This window comes from Bombina bombina, chromosome 2, assembly GCF_027579735.1.
Source record: "Bombina bombina isolate aBomBom1 chromosome 2, aBomBom1.pri, whole genome shotgun sequence".
In the NCBI taxonomy this organism is placed as follows: Eukaryota; Metazoa; Chordata; class Amphibia; order Anura; family Bombinatoridae; genus Bombina; species Bombina bombina.
The window spans coordinates 745,594,752-745,620,580 of record NC_069500.1 but is presented as its reverse complement, the minus strand read 5'-3'; the positions used below and the strand labels follow the sequence as shown (position 1 = coordinate 745,620,580).

At 40.2% G+C, this 25,829-nt stretch overlaps 1 protein-coding gene across 2 annotated transcripts in view; it reads right to left on the bottom strand.

Annotated features, from left to right (window-relative positions):
• The window catches only part of R3HDM4 (R3H domain containing 4), a 100,272-nt gene extending 74,669 nt beyond the window's left edge, over positions 1–25,603 (bottom strand). For both annotated transcript variants that reach the window (XM_053702825.1, XM_053702826.1), the window contains exon 1: positions 25,464–25,603. In XM_053702825.1, the coding sequence (XP_053558800.1) occupies positions 25,464–25,522 (59 nt within the window). In that variant the 5' untranslated portion in view covers positions 25,523–25,603. The remainder of the gene's footprint in view (positions 1–25,463) is intronic.
• Between the last annotated feature and the right edge of the window lie 226 nt (positions 25,604–25,829).

The following is a 25,829-nucleotide window of genomic DNA, read 5'->3' as shown; positions in this document are numbered from 1 at the left end:
TCTGTCAGGTAAATCTTCATTTCTACAGAATCTATAAGAGTCCCCAAGAATGGAACTCTTGTGAGAGGAAAAAGAGAACTCTTCTTTTCGTTCACTTTCCATCCATGCGACCTTAGAAATGCCAGAACTAACTCTGTATGAGACTTGGCAGTTTGAAAGCTTGAAGCTTGTATTAGAATGTCGTCTAGGTACGGAGCTACCGAAATCCCTTGCGGTCTTAGTACCGCCAGAAGGGCACCCAGAACCTTTGTGAAGATTCTTGGAGCCGTAGCCAATCCGAATGGAAGAGCTACAAACTGGTAGTGCCTGTCTAAGAAGGCAAACCTTAGATACCGGTGATGATCTTTGTGAATCGGTATGTGAAGGTAAGCATCTTTTAAATCCACTGTGGTCATGTACTGACCCTTTTGGATCATGGGTAAGATTGTCCGAATAGTTTCCATTTTGAACGATGGAACTCTTAGGAATTTGTTTAGAATCTTTAAATCTAAGATTGGCCTGAAAGTTCCCTCTTTTTTGGGAACCACAAACAGGTTTGAGTAGAACCCTTGTCCTTGTTCCGACCGCGGAACCGGATGGATCACTCCCATTAATAACAGATCTTGTACACAGCGTAGAAACGCTTCTTTCTTTATCTGGTTTGTTGACAACCTTGACAGATGAAATCTCCCTCTTGGGGGAGATAATTTGAAGTCTAGAAGGTATCCCTGAGATATGATCTCTAGCGCCCAGGGATCCTGAACATCTCTTGCCCAGGCCTGGGCGAAGAGAGAAAGTCTGCCCCCCACTAGATCCGGTCCCGGATCGGGGGCTCTCGGTTCATGCTGTCTTTGGGGCAGCAGCAGGTTTCCTGGCCTGCTTGCTCTTGTTCCAGGACTGGTTAGGCTTCCAGCCTTGCCTGTAACGAGCAACAGCTCCCTCCTGTTTTGGTGCAGTGGAGGTTGATGCTGCTCCTGTCTTGAAATTCCGAAAGGGACGAAAATTAGACTGTCTAGCCTTAGCTTTGGCTTTGTCTTGAGGTAGGGCGTGGCCCTTACCTCCTGTAATGTCAGCGATAATTTCTTTCAAACCGGGCCCAAATAAAGACTGCCCCTTGAAAGGTATATTAAGTAATTTGGACTTAGAAGTAACATCAGCTGACCAGGATTTTAGCCACAGCGCCCTACGTGCCTGTATGGCGAATCCTGAGTTCTTAGCCGTAAGTTTGGTTAAATGTACTACGGCCTCCGAAATGAATGAATTAGCTAGTTTAAGGACTCTAAGCCTGTCCGTAATGTCGTCTAGCGTAGATGAACTAAGGTTCTCTTCCAGAGACTCAATCCAAAATGCTGCCGCAGCCGTAATCGGCGCGATACATGCAAGGGGTTGCAATATAAAACCTTGTTGAACAAACATTTTCTTAAGGTAACCCTCTAATTTTTTATCCATTGGATCTGAAAAAGCACAGCTATCCTCCACCGGGATAGTGGTACGCTTAGCTAAAGTAGAAACTGCTCCCTCCACCTTAGGGACCGTTTGCCATAAGTCCCGAGTGGTGGTGTCTATTGGAAACATCTTTCTAAATATTGGAGGGGGTGAGAACGGCACACCGGGTCTATCCACTCCTTAGTAACAATTTCAGTTAGTCTCTTAGGTATAGGAAAAACGTCAGTACTCGCCGGTACCGCAAAGTATTTATCCAACCTACACAGTTTCTCTGGTATTGCAACGGTGTTACAATCATTGAGAGCTGCTAAGACCTCCCCTAGTAATACACGGAGGTTCTCCAATTTAAAATTTAAAATTTGAAATATCTGAATCCAATCTGTTTGGATCAGAACCGTCACCTACAGAATGAAGCTCTCCGTCCTCATGCTCTGCAAGCTGTGACGCAGTATCAGACATGGCCCTAGTATTGTCAGCGCACTCTGTTCTCACCCCAGAGTGATCACGCTTGCCTCTTAGTTCTGGTAATTTAGACAAAACTTCAGTCATAACAGTAGCCATATCTTGTAATGTTATCTGTAATGGCCGCCCAGATGTACTAGGCGCCATAATATCACGCACCTCCCGGGCGGGAGATGCAGGTACTGCCGCGTGAGGCGAGTTAGTCGGCATAACTCTCCCCTCGCTGTTTGGTGAAATTTGTTCAAATTGTACAGATTGACTTTTATTTAAAGTAGCATCAATACAGTTAGTACATAAATTTCTATTGGGCTCCACCTTGGCATTGGAACAAATGACACAGATATCTTCCTCTGAGTCAGACATGTTTAACACACTAGCAATAAACTTGCAACTTGGTTATAATCTTTTTTAGCAAAAACGTACTGTGCCTCAAAGAGGTACTAAACGATTAAATGACAGTTGAAATAATGAACTGAAAAACAGTTATAGCATCAAACTTTAAAACAACACAACTTTTAGCAAAGGTTTGTTCCCATTAGAAAAATAACAATAATTAAATTTGACATAAAAATTACAGAGCAACGTTTTTATTCACAGTCAATATAAAATTCTCACAGCTCTGCTGAGAGAATCTACCTCCCTCCAAAGAAGTTTGAAGACCCCTGAGATCTGTCAGAGATGAACCGGATCATGCAGGAAATAAGAGTAACTGACTGGAATTTTTTGATGCGTAGCAAAGAGCGCCAAAAACGGCCCCTCCCCCTCACACACAGCAGTGAAGAGAAACGAAACTGTCACAATTAAAACCAAACAACTGCCAAGTGGAAAATAATGCCCAAATATTTATTCACTCAGTACCTCAGAAATGTAAACGATTCTACATTCCAGCAAAAACGTTTAACATGATAAATACTTATTAAAAGGATTAGTGACTTTTAACAGAGTAGTTCCGGTGAAATACCATCCCCAGAATACTGAAGTGTATACATACATGTCATTATAACGGTATGGCAGGATTTTCTCATCAATTCCATTCAGAAAATAAAAACTGCTACATACCTCAATGCAGATTCATCTGCCCGCTGTCCCCTGATCTGAAGCTTTTACCTCCCTCAGATGGCCGAGAACAGCAATATGATCTTAACTACTCCGGTTAAAATCATAGTAAAAAACTCTGGTAGATTCTTCCTCAAACTCTGCCAGAGAAGTAATAACACGCTCCGGTGCTATTGTAAAATAACAAACTTTTGATTGAAGTCATAAAAACTAAGTATAATCACCATAGTCCTCTCACACATCCTATCTAGTCGTTGGGTGCAAGAGAATGACTGGGACTGACGTAGAGGGGAGGAGCTATATGCAGCTCTGCTGGGTGAATCCTCTTGCATTTCCTGTTGGGGAGGAGTTATATCCCAGAAGTAATGATGACCCGTGGACTGATCACACATAACAGAAGAAACATTAAACGTTTGTACTTCTTAAGGCAACTTAATTTTATTTTATTCAGCCATCATCAAATCAGTTTTATCCTCCTCTATTTTAACCTGGTATAGCTCTGCTACATTATCATTAAAGGAGAAACTACACCGAATTGTGAGATCTACGAGAGAAAAAAAAAAAGAAACATTGGGCACAAATTCCAAACAAACATTCTATAAACAAAACTTTTTTTTTTTTTTTAATTACACACACACACACACACACACACGTGTACACTGTATTACAGCTACAACAGATCAGCATTAAAACGCACACAAAAAAACACCCAATGCATTGCAACAGTATGCTTGAGCACACTATTGACTTCCATCACCATTTAACCTGTGTTTAGCAACAATCATTAAAGCAGGTCAAGAAAGTTTTTTTTTTTTTTTTAATTGACTTTTAATGCGTCATTAAATGTGTTAGAACAGAATGTGCATAATGCCCCCCAGGGCTTTTAAAATAATTGCACATCATGTTGCCAATAGAGACTAAAACTGCATACATTATATCCTTCCTTGTTGTATTTGAACTAATATGCTAATTGATTTTATTTGCTTTTTGTGTGAATTTAAATAGCTATTTGTCGCATAGCAGCAATCAGCCAACTATGCTGATTTTAGAAATTTACATTCTCTAGCCCCTAACATTAAAAAAAAAAAAAAAAAAAAAAAAAAAAAAAAAAAAAATGTACACAGAGCTTGAGTTGAGATAAACCATGTGTGATATGTGTGTGTGTGGTGGGGTAACACAAACCAACATGATTAACACATTTTTACCTAAAGTCACATACACAAAGCATTAGACATCCCACAATAAATTTAAGTTTAGGTCATTGCCATTATTCTATTTCTAGGATTCTTGTTACAGCATATGAACATCGATTACATTTTTTGTTCCAGTATGGTCTAATTTAAAACTCCTATATTGCTATTATCAAGTTTCCAATTAATTTATAAAGCTGCTAACATCACAATATCATCTATACAACAATCACAAGTTCTACAGAGACCTGCATGTCCTGTGCCATAAAATCTTTTTTAAATAGGAGTACTGCATTATGTTACATTACAAAATTAAAAGAAACTGCACACAAAAGGGATGCTTAGAGCCCAGAGTTGTAGAGAAAAAAATGGTAAACCCCCCCACAAAAAAGCTGGAGTTCAAAGTATTAAAGGAAGGTTATACAATTAAAAGGGATGCTGAACCCAAATGTTTTTCTTTCATGATTCAGATAGTGCATGGCATGGAATTTTAAGCAACTTTCTAATTTACTCCCATTATCAATTTTTCTTCATTCTCTTGAGATCTTGATTTGAAAAAGCAAGAATGTAAGCTATCGAGCCAGCCCTTTTTTGGTTCAGCACCTGGGAAGTGCTTGCTGATTGGTGGCTAAATGTAGGATGTATCCTTTTTTCAGAAGGCCCAGCATGACATCAGAAACTTGCAACAAAAAGTGTGAAATGCCTTTTTTTAAATAAACAAGGTTAAAAACAATACGTAGTGTTTTATTTCTCTCTCCTAAAATCTATAGTAACAAGAAGGGGTTATTCTGATATAAATAGGGTCCTTTTGATATAGTTATTTAACTTTGATCTGCGTATAGGAGCCTCTATTCTACTGTTTGCAGAAATACCATCATATGTGATAATGGACAGGATTGGGAAACATTAACCCCTTAATGACCGAGGACGTGCAGGGTACGTCCTCAAAAAAAAGGCAGTTAACGCCTGAGGACGTACCCTGCACGTCCTCGGTGTGGAAAGCAGCTGGAAGCGATCCTGATCGCTTCCAGCTGCTTTCCGGTTATTGCAGTGATGCCTCGATATGGAGGCATCCTGCAATAACATTACATGGCCATCCGATGCAGAGAGAGCCACTCTGTGGCCCTCTCTGCACCGGACATCGATGGCCGGTATCGTTGGTGGGTGGGAGCCGACTTGGGAGGCGGGTGGGCGGCCATCGGTGAGCTGTTTAAGGTAGAGGGGGGCGGGATCGGGGTGGAGCCGACGGGGGACGCGTGCACGCGCACGGGGGGGGCGGCGGGCGCGTGCACGGGGCGGGAGCGGGTGGGAACTGCTATACTACAGAAAAGTTTAAATACATATGTGGGGCAAAAGGGCACTAACATATAAATAAAATAATAAACAAAGTGATTTTGGAGTGGTGGAGGGTTGGTCTTGGGTGGGGGGAGAAGCTACACTACAGAAAAAGGGATTTTTTGTAAACAAACAACAACACTTTTTTCTTAACTGGGTACTGGCAGACAGCTGCCAGTTCCCAAGATGGCGCCCATTAAGGCAGAGGGGGAGGGTTAGACAGCTGTTTGGTGGGAATCAGTGAGGTTGGGGGCTAAGGGAGAATCCTTCACAGCAGCATATGTAAATATGCTAAAAAAAAAACCACACTAAAAAGCCCAAATATACCTTTTATTTTAGTACTGGCAGAGTTTCTGCCAGTACTTAAGATGGCGGGGACAATTGTGGGGTGGGGGAGGGAAGGGAGCTGTTTGGGAGGGATCAGGGGGTCTGATGTTTCAGGTGGGAGGCTGAGCTCTACACTAAAGCTAAAAATTAACCCTGCAAGCTCTCTACAAGCTACCTAATTAACCCCTTCACTGCTGGGCATAATTCACGTGTTGTGCGCAGTGGCATTTTGCGGCCTTCTAATTACCAAAAAGCAACACCAAAGCCATATATGTCTGCTATTTATGAACAAAGGGGATCCCAGAGAAGCATTTACAACCATTTGTGCCATAATTGCACAAGCTGTTTGTAAATAATTTCAGTGAGAAACCTAAAGTTTGTGAAAAAGGGAACGTTTTTTTTTATTTGATCGCATTTGGCGGTGAAATGGTGGCATGAAATATACCAAAATGGGCCTAGATCAATACTTTGGGTTGTCTACTACACTAAAGCTAAAATTAACCCTACAAGCTCCATACAAGCTCCCTAATTAACCCCTGCACTGCTGGGCATAATACAGGTGTGGTGCGCAGCGGCATTTTGCGGCCTTCTAATTACCAAAAAGCAACGCCAAAGCCATATATGTCTGCTATTTCTGAACAAAGGGGATCCCAGAGAAGATTTTTCAACCATTTATGCCATAATTGCACAAGCTGTTTGTAAATAATTTCAGTGAGAAACCAAATGTTTGTGAAAAAATTTGTGAAAAAGTGAACGATTTTTTGTATTTGATCGCATTTGGCGGTGAAATGGTGGCATGAAATATACCAAAATGGGCCTAGATCAATACTTTGGGATGTCTACTAAAAAAATTATATACATGTTAATTGATATTCAGGGATTCCTGAAAGATATCAGTGTCCCAATGTAACTAGCGCTAATTTTGAAAAAAAAAAATGGTTTGGAAATAGCAAAGTGCTACTTATATTTATGGCCCTATAACTTGCAAAAAAAAGCAAAGAACAAGTAAACATTGGGTATTTCTAAACTCTGGACAAAATTTAGAAACTTTTTAGCATGGGTGTTTTTTGGTGGTTGTAGATGTGCAATAGATTTTGGGGGTCAAAGTTAGAAAAAGTGTGTTTTTTTCTATTTTTTCCTCATATTTTATAATTTTTTATAGTAAATTATAAGATATGATGAAAATAATGGTATCTTTAGAAAGAGAAAAACGGTATATAATATGTGTGGGTACAGTAAATGAGTAAGAGGAAAATTACAGCTGAACACAAACACAGCAGAAATGTAAAAATAGCCTTGGTCCCAAACGGACAGAAAATGGAAAAGTGCTGTGGTCATTAAGGGGTTAATTGGGCGCCACCAGGGTACATTTCTAAAATGTTATGGTTCCCAGTATTTATCAAGCCCTGTCCTTAAAGGGACAGTCAAGTCGTCCCCCCCCAAAAAAAAAAAAAACTTTCATAATTCAAATAGGGCATGTGATTTTAAACAACTTTCCAATTTAGCTATTTTTCTATTGGTATTCTTAGTTGAAAGCTAAACCGAGGAGGTTCATATGCCAATTTGAAGGCCGCCTCTAATCTAAATGCATTTTGACAGTTTTTCACCACTAGAGGGCATTAGTTCATGTGTTTCATATAGATAACATTGAGCTCATGTACATGAATTTACCAAGGAGTGAGCACTGATTGGCTAAAATGCAAGTCTGTTAAAAGAACTGAAATAAGGGGGCAGTCTGCAGAGGCTTAGGTACAAGGTAATTACAGAGGTAAAATGTGTATAATAACTGTTGGTTATGCAAAACTGGGGAATGGGTAATTAAGGGATTATCTATCTTTTAAAACAACAATTCTGGTGTTGACTGTCCTTTTAATATAGGAGTTATATTTCACAGTATTAACTCTGTTTGCTTTCAAAGTTTGAAAGAAAAAAAAAAAAAACTAAACAAAAAAAAAAAAAAAAAACCACACACACACACACCACAACATCTTTGTTACAGTTTTCCAGTCATGAGAAATTTCATACTGAAAGAACAACAGAGGTTTGAACGTCTGAGAAGACAGGACATGATCCCGGTGTGACAACAAGCTACTATTGGAGCCTATCTGCACAGCAGGATCCTATTGAGAAGTAACAGTATATAATTAAATTGCCCACTTTTAACAGTGCACCGTGTACCAACTAATTTTCCTTCCAAATAACCACTTCCAAAGTCTGATTACCAAACGTCCAGAGATGGTATAATAAGACTGTCACAGTATGTGAACACTGACGCACAGAACATCAAAACAGGTGTCATCCACAGACAACAAGCCAAGATTAAGAGCCACTCAAAAAAATCATCAAAATGTACTGTGAAAATACTATCATTTATATTAGAGACAATAAAATAACTAAAAATAAAAGTTTGTAAAATCATTTGCCTTGATATGAAATAGATTATTGAAAACAATTAGCTGGAGTAAAAAATAAAAGCAAAGGATTGACATACTATAATAAAATTAAGAACTAGAGTGATTAGGAAACAAAAGGATTAGTAGCATTCACAACCAAAACAAGAAAATAACCAAATACAAACTGCACTCATAGGGCTCATCACACAAAATTATATTCAGTGCTCTTCACAGGACATTTTGCCAGCTGGTGGCATTGTGAAGTGTAATATTTTCTAATAGTATATAATTTTCTGATACCCAAAGCACAAATTAAATTGCATAATTTAACAAATGTATTTAATAATAATTTGTGAAATAAAAATTGAACATTTTTAATAGCAGCAAATTTAGCTCAATAGTGACTAAAATTTAAGCAGGGTGGTCAGTTATATCATCAGCTGGTAATGCACTTGCTTAAAAACAGACTTTATGCTTACCTGATAAATTACTTTCTCCAACGGTGTGTCCGGTCCACGGCGTCATCCATAACTTGTGGGAATATTCTCTTCCCCAACAGGAAATGGCAAAGAGCACAGCAAAAGCTGTCCATATAGTCCCTCCTAGGCTCCGCCCACCCCAGTCATTCGACCGATGGACAGGAGAAAAAAAAAAGGAGAAACCATAAGGTGCCGTGGTGACTGTAGTTAAAGAAAGAAATTCATCAAACCTGATTAAAAAACCAGGGCGGGCCGTGGACCGGACACACCGTTGGAGAAAGTAATTTATCAGGTAAGCATAAATTCTGTTTTCTCCAACATTGGTGTGTCCGGTCCACGGCCTGCAAAACCTTTCTCCCAAAAATAGCCTCCGAAGAAGCAAAAGTATCAAATTTGTAGAATTTGGCAAAAGTGTGCAGGGAAGACCAAGTCGCTGCCCCACATATCTGATCAACAGAAGCCTCGTTCCCGAAGGCCCATGTGGAAGCCACAGCCCCAGCAGAGTGATCTGTGATGCGTTCAGGAGGCTGCCGTCCGGCAGTCTCGCAAGCCAATCGGATGATGCTTTTCAGCCAAAAGGAAAGAGAGCCAGCAGTAGCCTTTTGACCTCTCCTCTTGCCAGAATAAACAACAGAGAAGACGTTTGTCTGAAATCCCTTGTTGCTTCTAAATAGAACTTCAAAGCACGAACCACATCCAAATTGTGCAACAAACGTTCCTTCTTTGAAACTGGATTCGGACACAAAGAAGGCACAACTATTTCCTGGTTAACATTCCTGTTGGAAACAACCCTTGGGAGGAAACCAGGTTTAGTACGCAAAACAACCTTATCTGAATGGAACACCAGATAGGGCGGATTACACTGCAGAGCAGATAACTCTTCCAGCAGAAGAAATAGCAACCAAAAACAGAACGCTCCAAGATAACATCTCGATATCTATGGAATGTAGAGGTTCAAACGGAACCCCTTGAAGAACTGAAAGAACTAAATTCAGACTCCAGGGAGGAGTCAAAGGTCTGTAAACAGGCTTGATCCTGACCAAAGCCTGAACAAAAGCTTGAACATCTGGCACAGCTGCCAGTCGTTTGTGTAACAAGACAGATAAAGCAGAAATCTGTCCCTTTAGAGAACTCGCTGATAATCCCTTATCCAAACCTTCTTGAAGAAAAGAAAGGATCCTAGGAATTTTGATCTTACTCCATGAGAATCCCTTGGATTCACACCAACAGATATATCTTTTCCATATTTTATGGAAAATTTTTCTAGTTACAGGTTTTCTGGCTAGTACCAGAGTATCTATCACAGAATCCGAAAACCCACGCTTAGATAAAATCAAGCGTTCAATTTCCAAGCCGTCAGCTGGAGGGAAACTAGATTTGGATGTTCGAATGGACCCTGTACTAGAAGATCCTGTCTCAAAGGTAGCTTCCATGGTGGAGCCGATGACATATTCACCAGGTCTGCATACCAAGTCCTGCATGGCCACGCAGGAGCTATCAAGATCACAGAGGCCCTCTCCTGCTTGATCCTGGCTACCAGCCTGGGAATGAGAGGAAACACATAAGCTAGGTTGAAGGTCCAAGGCGCTACTAATGCATCCACTAGAGTCGCCTTGGGATCCCTGGATCTGGACCCGTAGCAAGGAACCTTGAAGTTCTGACGAGACGCCATCAGATCCATGTCTGGAATGCCCCATAATTGAGTCAACTGAGCAAATATCTCCGGGTGGAGTTCCCACTCCCCCGGATGGAATGTCTGACGACTCAGATAATCCGCCTCCCAGTTTTCCACTCCTGGGATGTGGATCGCAGATAGGTGGCAGGAGTGATCCTCCGCCCATTTTATGATTTTGGTCACTTCTCTCATCGCCAGGGAACTCCTTGTTCCCCCCTGATGGTTGATGTAAGCAACAGTCGTCATGTTGTCTGATTGGAATCTTATGAATCTGGCCTTTGCTAGTTGAGGCCAAGCCCTGAGAGTATTGAATATCGCTCTCAGTTCCAGAATGTTTATCGGGAGAAGAGACTCTTCCCGAGACCATAGCCCCTGAGCTTTCAGGGAGTCCCAGACCGCACCCCAGCCCACTAGACTGGCGTCGGTCGTGACAATGACCCACTCTGGTCTGAGGAAGCTCATTCCCTGGGACAGGTGATCCTGGGTTAGCCACCAACCGAGTGAATCTCTGGTCTTCTGATCTACTTGAATCGCTGGAGACAAGTCTGTATAGTCCCCGTTCCACTGTTTCAGCATGCACAGTTGTAATGGTCTTAGATGAATTTGCGCAAAAGGAACTATGTCCATTGCTGCAACCATCAACCCTACTACTTCCATGCACTGAGCTATGGAAGGACGTGGAACAGAGTGAAGAACTTGACAAGCGTTTAGAAGTTTCGACTTTCTGACATCTGTCAGGAAAATCTTCATTTCTAAAGAATCTATTATTGTCCCCAAGAAAGGAACTCTTGTCGACGGAGACAGGGAACTTTTTTCTATGTTCACTTTCCATCCGTGAGATCTGAGAAAGGCCAGAACGATGTCTGTGTGAGCCTTTGCCTTTGAAAGAGACGACGCTTGTATCAGAATGTCGTCCAAGTAAGGTGCCACTGCAATGCCCCTTGGTCTTAGAACCGCTAGAAGGGACCCGAGTACCTTTGTGAAAATCCTTGGAGCAGTGGCTAGCCCAAATGGGAGAGCCACAAACTGGTAATGTTTGTCCAGAAAGGCGAACCTTAGGAACTGATGATGATCTTTGTGGATAGGAATATGTAGATACGCATACTTTAGATCCACGGTAGTCATAAATTGACCCTCCTGGATTGTAGGTAAAATCGTTCGAATGGTTTCCATTTTGAACGATGGTACTCTGAGAAATTTGTTTAGTAACTTTAAATCCAGAATTGGTCTGAAAGTTCCCTCTTTTTTGGGAACCACAAACAGATTTGAGTAAAACCCCATTCCTTGTTCCACGGTTGGAACTGGGTGTATCACTCCCATTTTTAACAGGTCTTCTACACAATGTAAGAATGCCTGTCTCTTTATTTGGTTTGAGGATAAGTGAGACATGTGGAACCTTCCCCTTAGGGGTAGTTCCTTGAATTCCAGAAGATAACCCTGAGAAACTATTTCTAGTGCCCAGGGATCCTGAACATCTCTTGCCCAAGCCTGAGCGAAGAGAGAGAATCTGCCCCCTACTAGATCCGGTCCCGGATCGGGGGCTACTCCTTCATGCTGTCTTGTTAGCAGCAGCAGGTTTCTTGGCCTGCTTACCCTTGTTCCAGCCTTGCATCGGTTTCCAAGCTGGTTTGGTTTGCGAAGCATTACCCTCTTGTCTAGAGGCTGCAGAGTTGGAGGCCGGTCCGTTCCTGAAATTGCGAAAGGAACGAAGATTAGACTTATTCTTGGCCTTGAAAGGCCTATCTTGTGGGAGGGCGTGGCCCTTACCCCCAGTAATGTCTGAGATAATCTCTTTCAATTCTGGCCCAAAAAGAGTTTTACCCTTGAAAGGGATATTAAGCAATTTTGTCTTGGAAGATACATCCGCTGACCAAGACTTTAGCCAGAGCGCTCTGCGCGCCACAATTGCAAACCCAGAATTTTTTGCCGCTAATCTAGCTAACTGCAAAGCGGCATCTAAAATAAAGGAATTAGCCAACTTAAGTGCGTGAACCCTGTCCATAACCTCCTCATACGGAGTCTCTCTACTGAGAGACTTTTCTAGTTCTTCGAACCAGAACCACGCTGCTGTAGTGACAGGAATAATGCACGAAATAGGTTGCAGGAGGTAACCTTGCTGTACAAAAATCTTTAAGCAAACCCTCCAATTTTTTATCCATAGGATCTTTGAAAGCACAATTATCCTCGATAGGAATAGTAGTGCGCTTGGCTAGTGTAGAAACTGCCCCCTCGACCTTAGGGACTGTCTGCCATAAGTCCTTTCTGGGGTCGACCATAGGAAATAATTTCTTAAATATAGGAGGGGGAACAAAAAGGTATGCCGGGCTTCTCCCACTCCTTATTCACTATGTCCGCCACCCGCTTGGGTATAGGAAAAGCGTTGGGGTGCACCGGAACCTCTAGGAACTTGTCAATCTTGCACAATTTTTCTGGAATGACCAGGTTGTCACAATCATCCAGAGTAGATAGCACCTCCTTAAGCAGTGCGCGGAGATGCTCTAATTTAAATGTCACAACATCAGGTTCTGCCTGTTGAGAAATTCTACCTGAATCTGAAATTTCCCCATCTGACAAAACCTCCCTCACGGCCCCTTCAGATTGGTGTGAGGGTATGACAGAGCAATTATCAGCGTCCTCCTGCTCTACAGTGTTTAAAACAGAGCAATCGCGCTTTCTCTGATATGCAGGCATTTTGGATAAAATATTTGCTATGGAGTTATCCATTACTGCCGTCAATTGTTGCATAGTAATAAGCATTGGCGCGCTAGAAGTACTAGGGGCCTCCTGCGTGGGCAAAACTGGTGTAGACACAGAAGGAGATGATGTAGAACTATGTCTACTCCCTTCATCTGATGAATCATCTTGGGCAACTTTACTATCTGTGGCAGTACTGTCCTTACTTTGTTTGGACGCTATGGCACAATTATCACACAATTTTGAAGGGGGAGACACATTGGCTTCCATACATACAGAACATAGCTTATCTGAAGGCACAGACATGTTAAACAGGCTTAAACTTGTCAATAAAGTACAAAAACCGTTTTTAAAACAAAACCGTTACCATCTCTTTAAATTTTAAACAGTGCACACTTTATTACTTAATATGTGAAAAACTATGAAGGAATTGTTCAAATTTAACCAAATTTTCACCACAGTGTCTTAAAGCATTCAAAGCATTGCACCCCAAATTTGAGTCCTTTAACCCTTAAAATGAAGAAACCGGAGCCGGTTAAAGTTTTAACCCCTCTACAGTCCCAGCTACAGCCTTTGCTGCGACTTTACCAAACCCAGGGGGTATACGATACCAAATGAAGCCTTCTAGGAACCTTTTCAAATACTTTCAGACCCACACACATGCAGCTGCATGTCCTGCTCTGAAAAGAAACTGCGCAGTAATGGCGCGAAAATGAGGCTCAGCCTACTACAGGGAAGGCCCTTCCTGACTGAAAAGGTGTCTAAACCAGTGCCTGACGTTAAAAAAAAAAAAAAACGTTCCCTAAATTTTATAAGTGTGAATATCAACATCAATCTCTATAAAAAGCCCAAATAAAGCAATCGATCTTGCCCATAAAAATGTCTACCAGTTTTATAGCCCACATTAAGCCCTTTATTCTGTTTGATTAAGAAAATGGCTTACCGGTCCCCATGAGGGGAAATGACAGCCTTCCAGCATTACACAGTCTTGTTAGAAAAATGGCTAGTCATACCTTAAGCAGAAAAGTCTGCTAACTGTTTCCCCCAACTGAAGTTATTTCATCTCAACAGTCCTATGTGGAAACGGCAAACGATTTTAGTTACTGCTGCTAAAATCATATTCCTCTCACAAACAGAACTCTTCATCTTTTTCTGTTTCAGAGTAAATAGTACATACCAGCACTATTTTAAAATAACAAACTCTTGATAGTAGAATAAAAATCTACAACTAATCACCACATACTCTTCACCATCTCCGTGGAGATGTTGCCTGTGCAACGGCAAAGAGAATTACTGGGGTGGGCGGAGCCTAGGAGGGACTATATGGACAGCTTTTGCTGTGCTCTTTGCCATTTCCTGTTGGGGAAGAGAATATTCCCACAAGTTATGGATGACGCCGTGGACCGGACACACCAATGTTGGAGAAAAGGTCCTTGGGAGAACACTGATCTTTATTAAAGATCAAAGTATCATTGCTTGCCAGGCACCTTTGATACCAGATTAGTCTTGGTATGCTCTCTTCAACCTCTTAACAGAAACAAACAATCCAGCAGTAAACACACTTTAGGCCCAGCAACATTCTTGAGTACTGCTATGTAGGAGAGCTTCATCCCCAAACTAAGTTTTTTTTTGTTCAGGTGTCCAACTATGTGCAATGTAGCTTCTATCTAGTATGCCAAGAAACTAATTACAAGAACAAATCTACTCAAAGCTACACATGAAGGAAAGAATTTGGGTTTGATGTCCATTTAAAGTTTGCTGAAACACCACACATTGGAGCCACTTAGATAAGCACTGTATATGGTGTCCGGACAGGTGAAGAAAAGGAAGGAAAGTGCAGAAGATGCTGGAGAAAAAAAAAAAAAAAAAAAAAAAAAAAAAAAAAAAAAAAAAAACCCACGTAAGCAGCTGCTGATCCCAACATAAAAAGGTAAACCTATTTTTTATTTTCATGGTTCAGATAGTTCATGCAGTTTTTAAACAACTTTTCAATTTACTTCTATTATCTAATTTGTTTTGTTATCCTTTGTTTAAAAGCATACCTAGTAAGGCTCAGGAGCTTCCGATTAGTGGCTGCACATACATGGGCTCACTGATGTGCATTGCTATTTCTTTAACAAAAGGACACCATGAGAATGAACAAAAATTAGATAATAGAAGTAAATAAAGTTTTTTTATGCTCAATGTGAATTATGAAAGAAAAAAAAAGTGGGTTTTATGTACCTTTATTCGTGTTGTGTGTTACTTATAGTGGTGAAATCACAGATGTGATTGTGTTCGTGGCATAAGGCGTTATTTGCAACTAAAGGATAAATCACTAAAAGGCTGACCTTTGTTCTGCATGATTGGGAAACAAAAGGTCAATTGGTGCTGTCTATTAGCTACAGACAAGGGGTTAATAACCAATGCATGCATTATTTACATTTACAGTAGGTTCTAAACCCTTTGAATGCTAAGCACTTTCCCACCTGGGTGCTAAGGTGATTTAAGTTTTTTTTTTATTTTTAACTTTTGTATTTTTTCCCCCAGATCCTCAAGACTTGCACAGTTGGAAAGGTTAGGCAATTACCTTTCCAACGGTGGGTCTTGGGGGTCTGTAGCTGCTTAAATGTCTGAGATACAGTCGTCTAAGCAGCATGCCCCCTTTTCCTATACTTTGTATTGAACATTTTTAATAAAGTTGCGGTGACGTCATTGCGCAAAAACGTGAAGGCCGGCGATGCCTGTCACTATGCAGGCGCGATCGCTGGGGTAGGAGATGGTGGGGGCCCCCAGATCTCCCTCAAGGTGGGAGGGTGCTAGTGACGGCTCTGAGCCGTCGTCAGCACCAGAGTGGGAAACTCTGCGACGGCTCAGAGCCGTCGTTAGCACTCAAGGGGTTAAAGTCCGATTCCTCTACCACAATATACTTTTATTTCAGCAATTTCCGAAAAAAAAAAAAAATTCAATATATACAGTATTTTCACTAATAAGTTATTAGTTTCGGGGGCATACGCATATATGCTACATGTGATTAGAGAATCAATATTCAATTGCCATGTTTGCTCAGATCTAGCATTGGGTGTGTAAGTATTGTATCTGTGAAGACTTATTCGTGTAATAAAAGCCACAGCTGACTCAGAGATGGTGTAGTGTTTGAATGCTGGTGCACGAACCCTCACAGCATATGAAGCCGAAAAAAACAGTGATAACTTTTACTAGAAGCATTTTTGCTTAAGGAAGTATATTTAAAAAAATGTTTCTATTTAAAATTGAAATGCATGCCTATTACAATTTTAACCTTTCTATCCCTTTAATGACTGCTTTATCTCTGTCTGGTATGGATTTCAGAAGTTGGTGACATCTCTAGACACTCTCTGGGATGCTCTAAAATAGTAATAGAATATGGATTGTGAAAACCTTTTCCCTTTACAAATGTTCCTAAAGATGTTTAATGGGCTTGAGATCCAGTAATATGGAGGGAACACCATTCAAATTAGCACTCCATCACAAGTCTATGCAATATAAAATCGTACATCTTTTTGGCCAGTGTACTTGATCTTTTAAAAATCAACTCCAGTACATGCAAATCATCCCCACAATTAAAGGGACATAAATTTGCTTGGTACAATTACAGTAGCATGGTTAATACTCACCATACTTCCGTTTTCCTCTTGTGCCTGCAGCTCTCTTTAAAGCCGTTCTCGTATTTTAACCCTTTAAAAGTGCTTAGTAAAGCTCTGCATGTTCAAACTGTGCCCCGCAATCTTGAAGTTCAAGTATTCTTCCACAATGTGACAGAAGCAGTGTGCACTCACCGATCAGTTATATTGTCATCTTTTCAACAAGCTTTATTGTGCACTGCAGTTTAAACAGCAGATTAAAAACACACACATAATAAATATATAATATATATATATATATATATATATATATATATATATATATATATATATATATATATATATATCCCAGTAACATTACCAATTTGTGAAAGCGCACTGCTTCTACCCTAGAATGCAACAAGACACATGTTAAAAGATGGTGGCATCAAGTATAAGAATGCAGAGCTTTATGAACAGCTTCTGTAATGGGGTAAAAAGAGAACAGCTTTAAAGTGAATGTAAAGTTTGAGGAATGAGTGCCTGTTTTTTTTAGTTTTTTTTAAATCCTATTAAAAACAGGGGCACTTTCATTCATCAAACTTTACATTTCACTGGTTTTGTTCAAATACTTACATTTTCTTCTTGAAAGCTGCTCCAGTCCTTCTCCAGCCCGTCGCAAGCCTCTTCATACGTCAGCAAAGACGATTCTGGCATCCTCCAATTACAGCTCCCCCCAGGGGAATCATTGCCTAAAGCAACGCTGTGATTGGAGGAAGGCCGGGATCATCATTTCTGACGTAGAAAGAGGCTTGCGACGGAGGGGGGGAGAACTTGAGCGGCTTTCACGAAGTCAAGCTAAGTACATTAAATTTCACTGGTTTTGTTAACGTTTGATGAATGAAAGTGCCCCTGTTTTTAATAGGATTATTAAAAACTGGGCACTGGTTCATCAAAATTTACATTTACTTTAAATATCACTGCAAGTACAGGAGGAAACACACAAGCAAAGTGGGTAGTAGCCATGCTATTGTAGTTGTATTCAGCAGTTTAAGGTCCCTTTAATTGTAGGTTTTACACAATTTGGTGTTAGCCTCTGATAATGCCGTCTCCTTAAATGAGCTCTGCAACTGTAACTAAATTTTTTAAATTAGTCTGTAAATTTGACAGTTTTCCATCTTACACTGATATTTCTGAATTGTTTGGCCTATGCTAAAGAGTTTCATTAGTTGTTTTTTTTAAAACAGAGTGGTTTGGAGATCACTACTCATCCATGAGGACCACACTTTGCCAGTTGTCTTTTGAGTGTACTTTCGCATAATGTGTAGGAAATTTCTGGTTCAGCTGGGCTTGAATTGTGCAGATGTGATTCAATTTTGTAAAGTTAGCTTGATATACTTGATTTGGTTTGAGAAAATCTCTTCAGTAAAAGGTGTATAAAACATATTTGACTTAAAAAGGGATTTAAAGGGATATAAAACCCCAAAATATTGTTTTATGATTCAGACAGAGCATACAATAAAAAAATAAAATAAAAAAAAAAGGGGGATTCCAATTTACTTCTATTATCAAATTATTATTTTTTTGTTTCCAATGTATTCCTTGTTGAAGAGATACCTAGGTAGGTGTCTGGAGTACTACTTGGCAGGATATATTGATGTTATCTAGTGCTCTTGCATATAGATAACTTTCTTGCTGCCCCATAGTGCTCTAGACACTAGAATGCTTCTCCTGAGTTTATTTTCCTGCTTTTTAACAAACGATAGCACAAGGACAAAGCAAATTTGATAACAGAAGTAAATTAGAAAGTTAAAAATTGCATGATATATCTTAATCATGAAATAATAATAAAACCAGTCTGTGATGGTGGACGTGTGTGAGAGTTTATATAAGTATTATTATATTACAAAAACACTGCACAGACAACAAAAATGCATGAGTATGTATAATGACAATTTGGCTGCAGCTAAAATACAATACAGTAATTATTCCCTTGGCAACAGTGACAGAAACAAAACAGACCCCCCCCCCCCCTTACTGGTGTAGTGCCAATCATTCCAAGACCAAAGGACATAGAAGGATAGGAACCAAGAGAAGTGAGTATAGAAAACTGGGCCAGGAGAAAAATGCAGGTAGAGAGTGCTAGGCATAACTAGTTTTTCAGACAACTGCAGTTTGTCTTTAAATGTCAGTCACAGAGCTCCACAACCATTCAGAAACATTTTCATTCATAATTCAGATAAAGAACGCAATTTTCAGAATGTCTCCAAAATTACTTCCAACAATTGTACTTTTTTTTTTTTTTTTCTCCTTGGTATAATTTATTGAAACTCAGGTAGGCAGGCTTGACAAACCCAGGAGCCAGGGAGGCACTCTCCTAGAATTTCCCCCCTGGCTCTTAACTTTTTGGGTTATTCTACACATAAAGATATACAAATACCACTGCCTGGCTCCTGAATAGTAAATATATATTATAGCAGGAGTTGAAAAATCTAAGTATGAACAGCCAGTAGCTTGGAAAACGACAGTGGCGGAAATTCCAGGGTAGCTTAGAACGCGAATAGGACCCAGGACAGGAGCGGTCAATGATGGGCATAAGTTGAAAGTGTCTGTACTTTGAAGCGTGATAATGGCATAACTTCCAGGGTGGCACAGGCAAAAGGTGCGCTCAGGATCCTGGGAGCCCGCCACTTGAGTGGGTGTGTCGGGCGCAATTACACCTTGGAGTTCCGCCCCTGCTTGGGATACCCAGGATGTGAGGAGGGCCCAGGATGGGAGCAGGGGCATAAGTTGAAAGTGTTAACAATCAACACAAAAATATATTTTTTTTTTTACCAGAGCCTCCAGCGCAAATGGGTTTAATCTGATGTTTGTGCTGCTAGCATTAACACTGCACCTTGCTGCCCGGGTGTACGAGAACAGTCAGGGTTGCTATACAGAACTGAGGTCTTAGCATTTTACAACCATAGTGAAAATGATTTAAAAACTACAATATTGAACTATAAATTATATATATTTCCTATGTTACTTTCAGGAAAATAAATTTCACTAAAGATTTAGAAGCTCAGGATTTTACAAGACACACACACTTTCAGATGAATTTAAATATTTTATTAAATTTTTATACCATTTAATATTTTTTAATTATTTAAAATTATTTTGCGTGTCAGGACAAGCAGATTGTCATGAGGGACAAGTAGATAAGGCTACCACTTTAGTAGTAGATTAGTAGACATCCTGGCATTTGTATTTCTCAGATAAAAGCTGGTAGATAAGGCACAAATTTAAATGTTGGCTTGCTATTTAAAGTTCAGGAAGTATGGCATAAGACATTCATTATGTCTCAGATTTCCATGAACCAGACTCAATTTGTAGGTTATCATTGCAACTCAGCAATGTATTTGTTGAGCTCTGCCAACATTTTGCCACCATACCATAAAAAAAAAAAAAAAAAAAAAAAGGTTTCCTAACAAATTTCAAAATGACTTCCATTTTTCCTTTCCCCTGTATTGTGTGACAGCTATCAGCCAACCACAAAACATGTATACATATAATAGAGAGAGATAGACAGAGAGAGAATACTTTGTTATATATCCTTTGTTGGCAATGACAGAGGTCAAACGTTTTCTGTAAGTCTTCACAAGGTTGTTACACACTGTTGCTGGCATATTGCCCCATTCCTGCATGCAGATCTCCTCTAGAGCAGTGATGTTTTGGGGCTGTCGCTGGGCAACACGGACTTTCAACTCCCTCCAAAGGTTTTCTATGGGGTTGAGATCTGGAGACTGGCTAGGCCACTCAAGGACCTTGAAATGTTTCTTACGAAGCCACTCCGTTGCCTGTGCGGTATGTTTGGGATCATTGTCATGCTGAAAGACCCAGCCACGTTTCATCTTCAATGCCCTTGCTGATGGAAGGTGGTTTGCACTCAAAATCTTACGATACATGGCCCCATTCATTCTTTCATGTACACAGATCAATCGTCCTGTTCCCTTTGCAGAGAAACAGCCCCAAAGCATGATGTTGCCACCCCCATGCTTCACAGTAGGTATGGTGTTCTTTGGTTGCAACTCGGCATTCTCTCTCCTCCAAACACGACGAGTAGTGTTTCTACCAAACAGTTCTACTTTGGTTTCATCTGACCATATGACATTCTCCCAATCCACTTCTGGATCATCCAAATGCTCTCTAGCATACTTCATTTGGGCCCGGATATGTATTGGCTTAAGCAGGGGGACACGTCTGGCACTGCAGGATCTGAGTCCCTGGCGGCGTAGTGTGTTACTGATTGTAGCCTTTGTTACGTTGGTCCCAGCTCTCTGCAGGTCATTCACTAGGTCCCCCCGTGTGGTTCTGGGATGTTTGCTCACCGTTCTTGTGATCATTTTGACCACACGGGGTGAGATCTTACGTAGAGCCCCAGATCGAGGGAGATTATCAGTGGTCTTGTGCGTCTTCCATTTTCTAATTATTGCTCCCACAGTTGATTTTTTCACACCAAGCTGCTTGCCTATTGCAGATTCAGTCTTCCCAGCCTGGTGCAGGTCTACAATTTTGTTTCTGGTGTCCTTCGACAGCTCTTTGGTCTTCACCATAGTGGAGTTTGGCGTGTGACTGTTTGAGGTTGTGGACAGGTGTTTTTTATACTGATAAGTCCAAACAGGTGCCATTAATACAGGTAATGAGTGGAGGACAGAGGAGCCTCTTAAAGAAGAAGATACAGGTCTGTGAGAGACAGAAATCTTGCTTGTTTGTAGGTGACCAAATACTTATTTTCCACCATAATATGCAAATATATTCTTTCCAAATCACACAATGTGATTGTCTGGATTTGTTTCCACATTTTGTCTCTCATAGTTGAGGTACACCTATGATGAAAATGACAGGCCTCTCTCATCTTCTTAAGTGGGAGAACTTGCACAATTGGTGGCTGACTAAATACTTTTTTGCCCCAATTTCTCTCTCTCATCTATCTATCTATCTATATACATACACAAATGGCCCTCGGTTTACAATGGTTCAATTTGCGGAGTTTCAGAATAACAACCTTTTTTCCATCATGTGACTGCTATTGAAAAACATTAAGAAGCAGTGAATTGATTAAAATAGCCAGTAGATGGAGCTGTCCACTTGTGTTGCAGCAAAGATATGCAAGCCAAGCAAGCTGAAATGAATCAGTTTAACCAGACCTGAGATATCAAGCAGCTTTTAAAGGAACAAGATCTTCCTGTCTATAAATCAATCCAGATAGGAATGCATAGAAAGAACAGTTTGCAGAAAAATGCAAGTAAAGTTTATGTTGTATGATTGTTTTATTAGGTTTATAATGCTGTTTAGCAAATATGTTTGTTCATTTAACTTAGTTTAAATATATGTTCTGTGATTATTTTATTAGGTTTATAATGCTGTTTAGCATTTAAAGTCTTCATTTCAAAGCATTTAAAATAATGTATTAGGTGTTACTTATGACAATTTTGAGAGGGGTCTGGAACCTAACGCCCTCACTTCCCTTTGACTTGTAAATTGAAACCCAGTTTATAATATAACGGTTTCGATTTACAACCATTCCTTCTGGAACCTAACCCCGGCGTAATCTCTCTATCTATATATACACAGTATAACAAAATAACAAGAGTATTGCATTGAGCAATGATACTTTTTTATTGGACCAACTATACATTTATAAGCTGACAAGCTTTCGGAAGAGTTCCTTCCTTTATCAAGTCTGAAGAAATACTATTGCTTCAGACTTGATAAAGAAAGGAACTCTTCCAAAAGCTTTATATATATATATATCTCCGCACATCAAAGAAGGCACTCTCCGTTTGAATAAGCCGTTTATTAGTAAACGTTTTCGGGGTCTCCCCCGTCCTCAGACCGAAAACGTTTAATAATAAACGGCTTATTCAAACGGAGAGTGCCTTCTTTGATGTGCGGATATTTGAATGTTTGTAAGCGCACCCCGGCAGTTGGATGTAAAAAAAGAGTGCTGGTTCCCTGCTTCTGTGTATGTATGTATGTATGTATGTATGTATGTATGTATGTATGTATATATAATTTTTTTTAAATTGCATAGTTTATCTGAATCAGGAAAGTTTCATTTTGACTTTAGAGTTCCTTTTAAAGTGATGGTAAATCCTAGCATTTATGAAAAGCTAGGATTTACCAGTGGAATAAATAGAGGGGGCTGTTAGTCATGAATTATAAAATACTTGATGCTGATAGTTCCCTTTATTGGTCTGAAGCATTCGCCGCACTGAGCTCCTCAGGCAGCCCACGGCAGAACACTATTTTGCTATGAGGTGACATTTCCGCCTATTAGCCAATACCTGTGTGGGCCAGTCAACTCCAAGCAAAATAGCGTGCTGCCGTGGGATACCCATGGAACTCATTGCGGCAAACACTTCAGACAAAGAAACTTTCAGCATGACTGAAAGTCCCCTTTATTTGTTCCACTGGTAAATCCTAGTGTTTTGCAAACACTAGAATTTACCATCACTTTAAGGAAAGCAGCAAGCACACCCAAGATACCCATTATAATACACCCATTATATCAGGGTTCTTCAAACCAAGGGTCGGGACCCATTACTGGGTCGCAACCTGTGTGTGTGTTGTAGGAGCGTGTGTGTGTGGTGTGTTATGTGTGTGTTGTATGAAAGTGTGTGTGTGCTGTATTAGATTGTGTGTGGAGTGCGTGTGGTGTGTGTGTTGTATGAGAGTTTGTCAGGTGTGTTTGTGTGTTGTCTGAGTGTGCGTGGTGTGTGGGTTGTATAAGAGTGTGTGATGTGTGCTGTATGAAAGTTTGTGATGTGTGTTTTATTACCTTTTACAACACTTTCAAGTTTGACTATAATGAGGAATATTGTACACACACATTGTAGTCACTTTGCCAAAAATTGCAGCTATCTTGTTGCATCCTACTTTAGAAATTTTCAGACTAAGGGGCCGATTTATCACAGCCCGAATGGGGCCGTATACCCTGTTTCCGCGTGAGCTTCAGGCTCGCAGGAAACAGGGAGTTAAAAAGCAGCAGTCTTAAGACCGCAGCTCCTTAACTCGTCCGCTGCCTCTGAGGCTGCAGACATCAATCCTCCCAATCTCATACGATTGGGTTGACGGCCAAAAATCTGCAGGGGGCGGCATTTCACAAGCAGTTCACCAGAACTGCTTGTGCAATGTTAAATGCTGACAGCGTATGCTGTCGGCATTCAGCGATGTCGGCGGACATGATAGGTACAGCGGATAATGTCCGCCCGACAGTTAGTAAATGGTCCCCCAAGAATACAAATAGGGTCGCAAAGGTATATAGTATCATTGCACTTGGGTCTTGAGAAAAAAAAAAGTTTGAAGAACCCTGCATTATATAATCCCATTAGGCAAATAGTGTTCCAGCAGAGGTAAATAGGACGAGGCCCAATAGTGTAAGGCATCAGCACGCAAGCCCCTCACAACAAATCTAGTAATTTTGTTTTGGGTCTGTGTCAAGCTAGCAAAACCCTTACAGCAAAAGTACATACATAGAGACTACACACTTTTTTTATAAAATATGTGCAATTATTAAAAGTAATTTCCCCCTGGATAGAGAGGAACGAACATCTGCATTATCCTACTTTATATAGAACTAATCAAATCAGACTGATGCTGTTGGCTATATATAGAAAGGTCAGGTAACCAACAGTTCCAGGAAGTTTCTCCTTACTCCAGAGACACCATTCCAATCAAGCCATTTAATGTACAAGAAACAAAAAAAGCTAGCTATGGTCTATGAGTACTTGAAATATTAAATCAAGAAATATTTAGGTAAGGCATGGATTGACAAATGTATATGAAGCCTAAGAGACAGATACCCATTTCTAATAGACCTAGGTAAAAAAATAATGTATTGCTATATATGAAAGTTAGAAAGCAGATGTTAAACGTTAGGATATTTTCATTTGGATTGGAGAGAGACAGAGACACAGAGATAGCTAATGGTAAATTAGTGGGATTGATTGACACAGAGAAGACAGAATATTCTACCATATGGTTTTATTTCCTCAGAAAGCAAACAGCTTTTTCTTTGCTCACTATCTCTCAGAGAGAAGATAGCCACACCCCAGTGTTATCGATACCTGATGCAATATGGTATGACATTTTTGAGTGACACAAATACTGAGTCATGATAGTCAAAAAGAGACAGAAACAAGCACAAACAGGAGAGAGAAAAAATATTCTATTTTAGACTCAGAATGAGATAGAGAAAAAGACAGCAAGCATGAAAAAGAGTGGGCGAGAGAAAATGCAGAAATGCAAACAGGCTCAATCAACATGACAAAATCTGTAAAATTACATGAAAGCAAATAAATATGCATCACCTCAAAATAATGAAATGACGATATTATTAAGACACCTAAGGGTATTTTGAACATATGTTTATATCAAACATACTGAGCTAACATTACTCGTTATTTGTTAAGACTATAGTTGAACACAATTGTAAGCATAATTCTAGAACTTATATTACCAGAGAGCATCAATATATCTAATAGGTTGGGATTTTACCTTGCAGGTACACTTGGCAAGGCTAAACATAGTCAAATAACAGACCTCTAAAATACAATATACTGCTCCTGCGCTCTAGCCTGTCGTGAGGTATTAGTACAAGCACTGTGAAAACGTAACATCCAAAGCATTGTATTTTCTCTTGACAAAATAAATACAAGCGCAAACATACATATATATATATATATATTTTCCCAAAACAAATGGGGAATGGGTTACAGTCCCGCCCCTTGCGATTGTCACTTGACCCTTGTCCCCTGCTCGTTGTCCCCTGCTCGTTGTCCCGTTTTCAGTATCTTCCTCACCTGTAACCCTCGACATTTCCTTCCTCCTCCCCCTCCTCGGTATTGCGAATATTAACCATCTTGCGACCCTAAGCTTCAGACGGTAACAGCAGCAAAGTAGCAAACAAGTACCAGCTCCAGCCGGATGTGACGTGAGGAGGGCGCACCGGAACTGCCAAAATGGAGACCGACGTCAATGATAATGACAGTTTACAGTGGTTACTAATTGGTGGCTAAAATTAGACTTTGGGCTGGTTAATTACAATGACTTCTGTTATAAAGTTCATTTTATCAAGGTTATTTCTTAGATAAATAAGCAATGTGAAGTGTAGCTTGGTTGGCAGCACATTGCTATAACTCGAATACAAATTCTTCTATAAAATATAA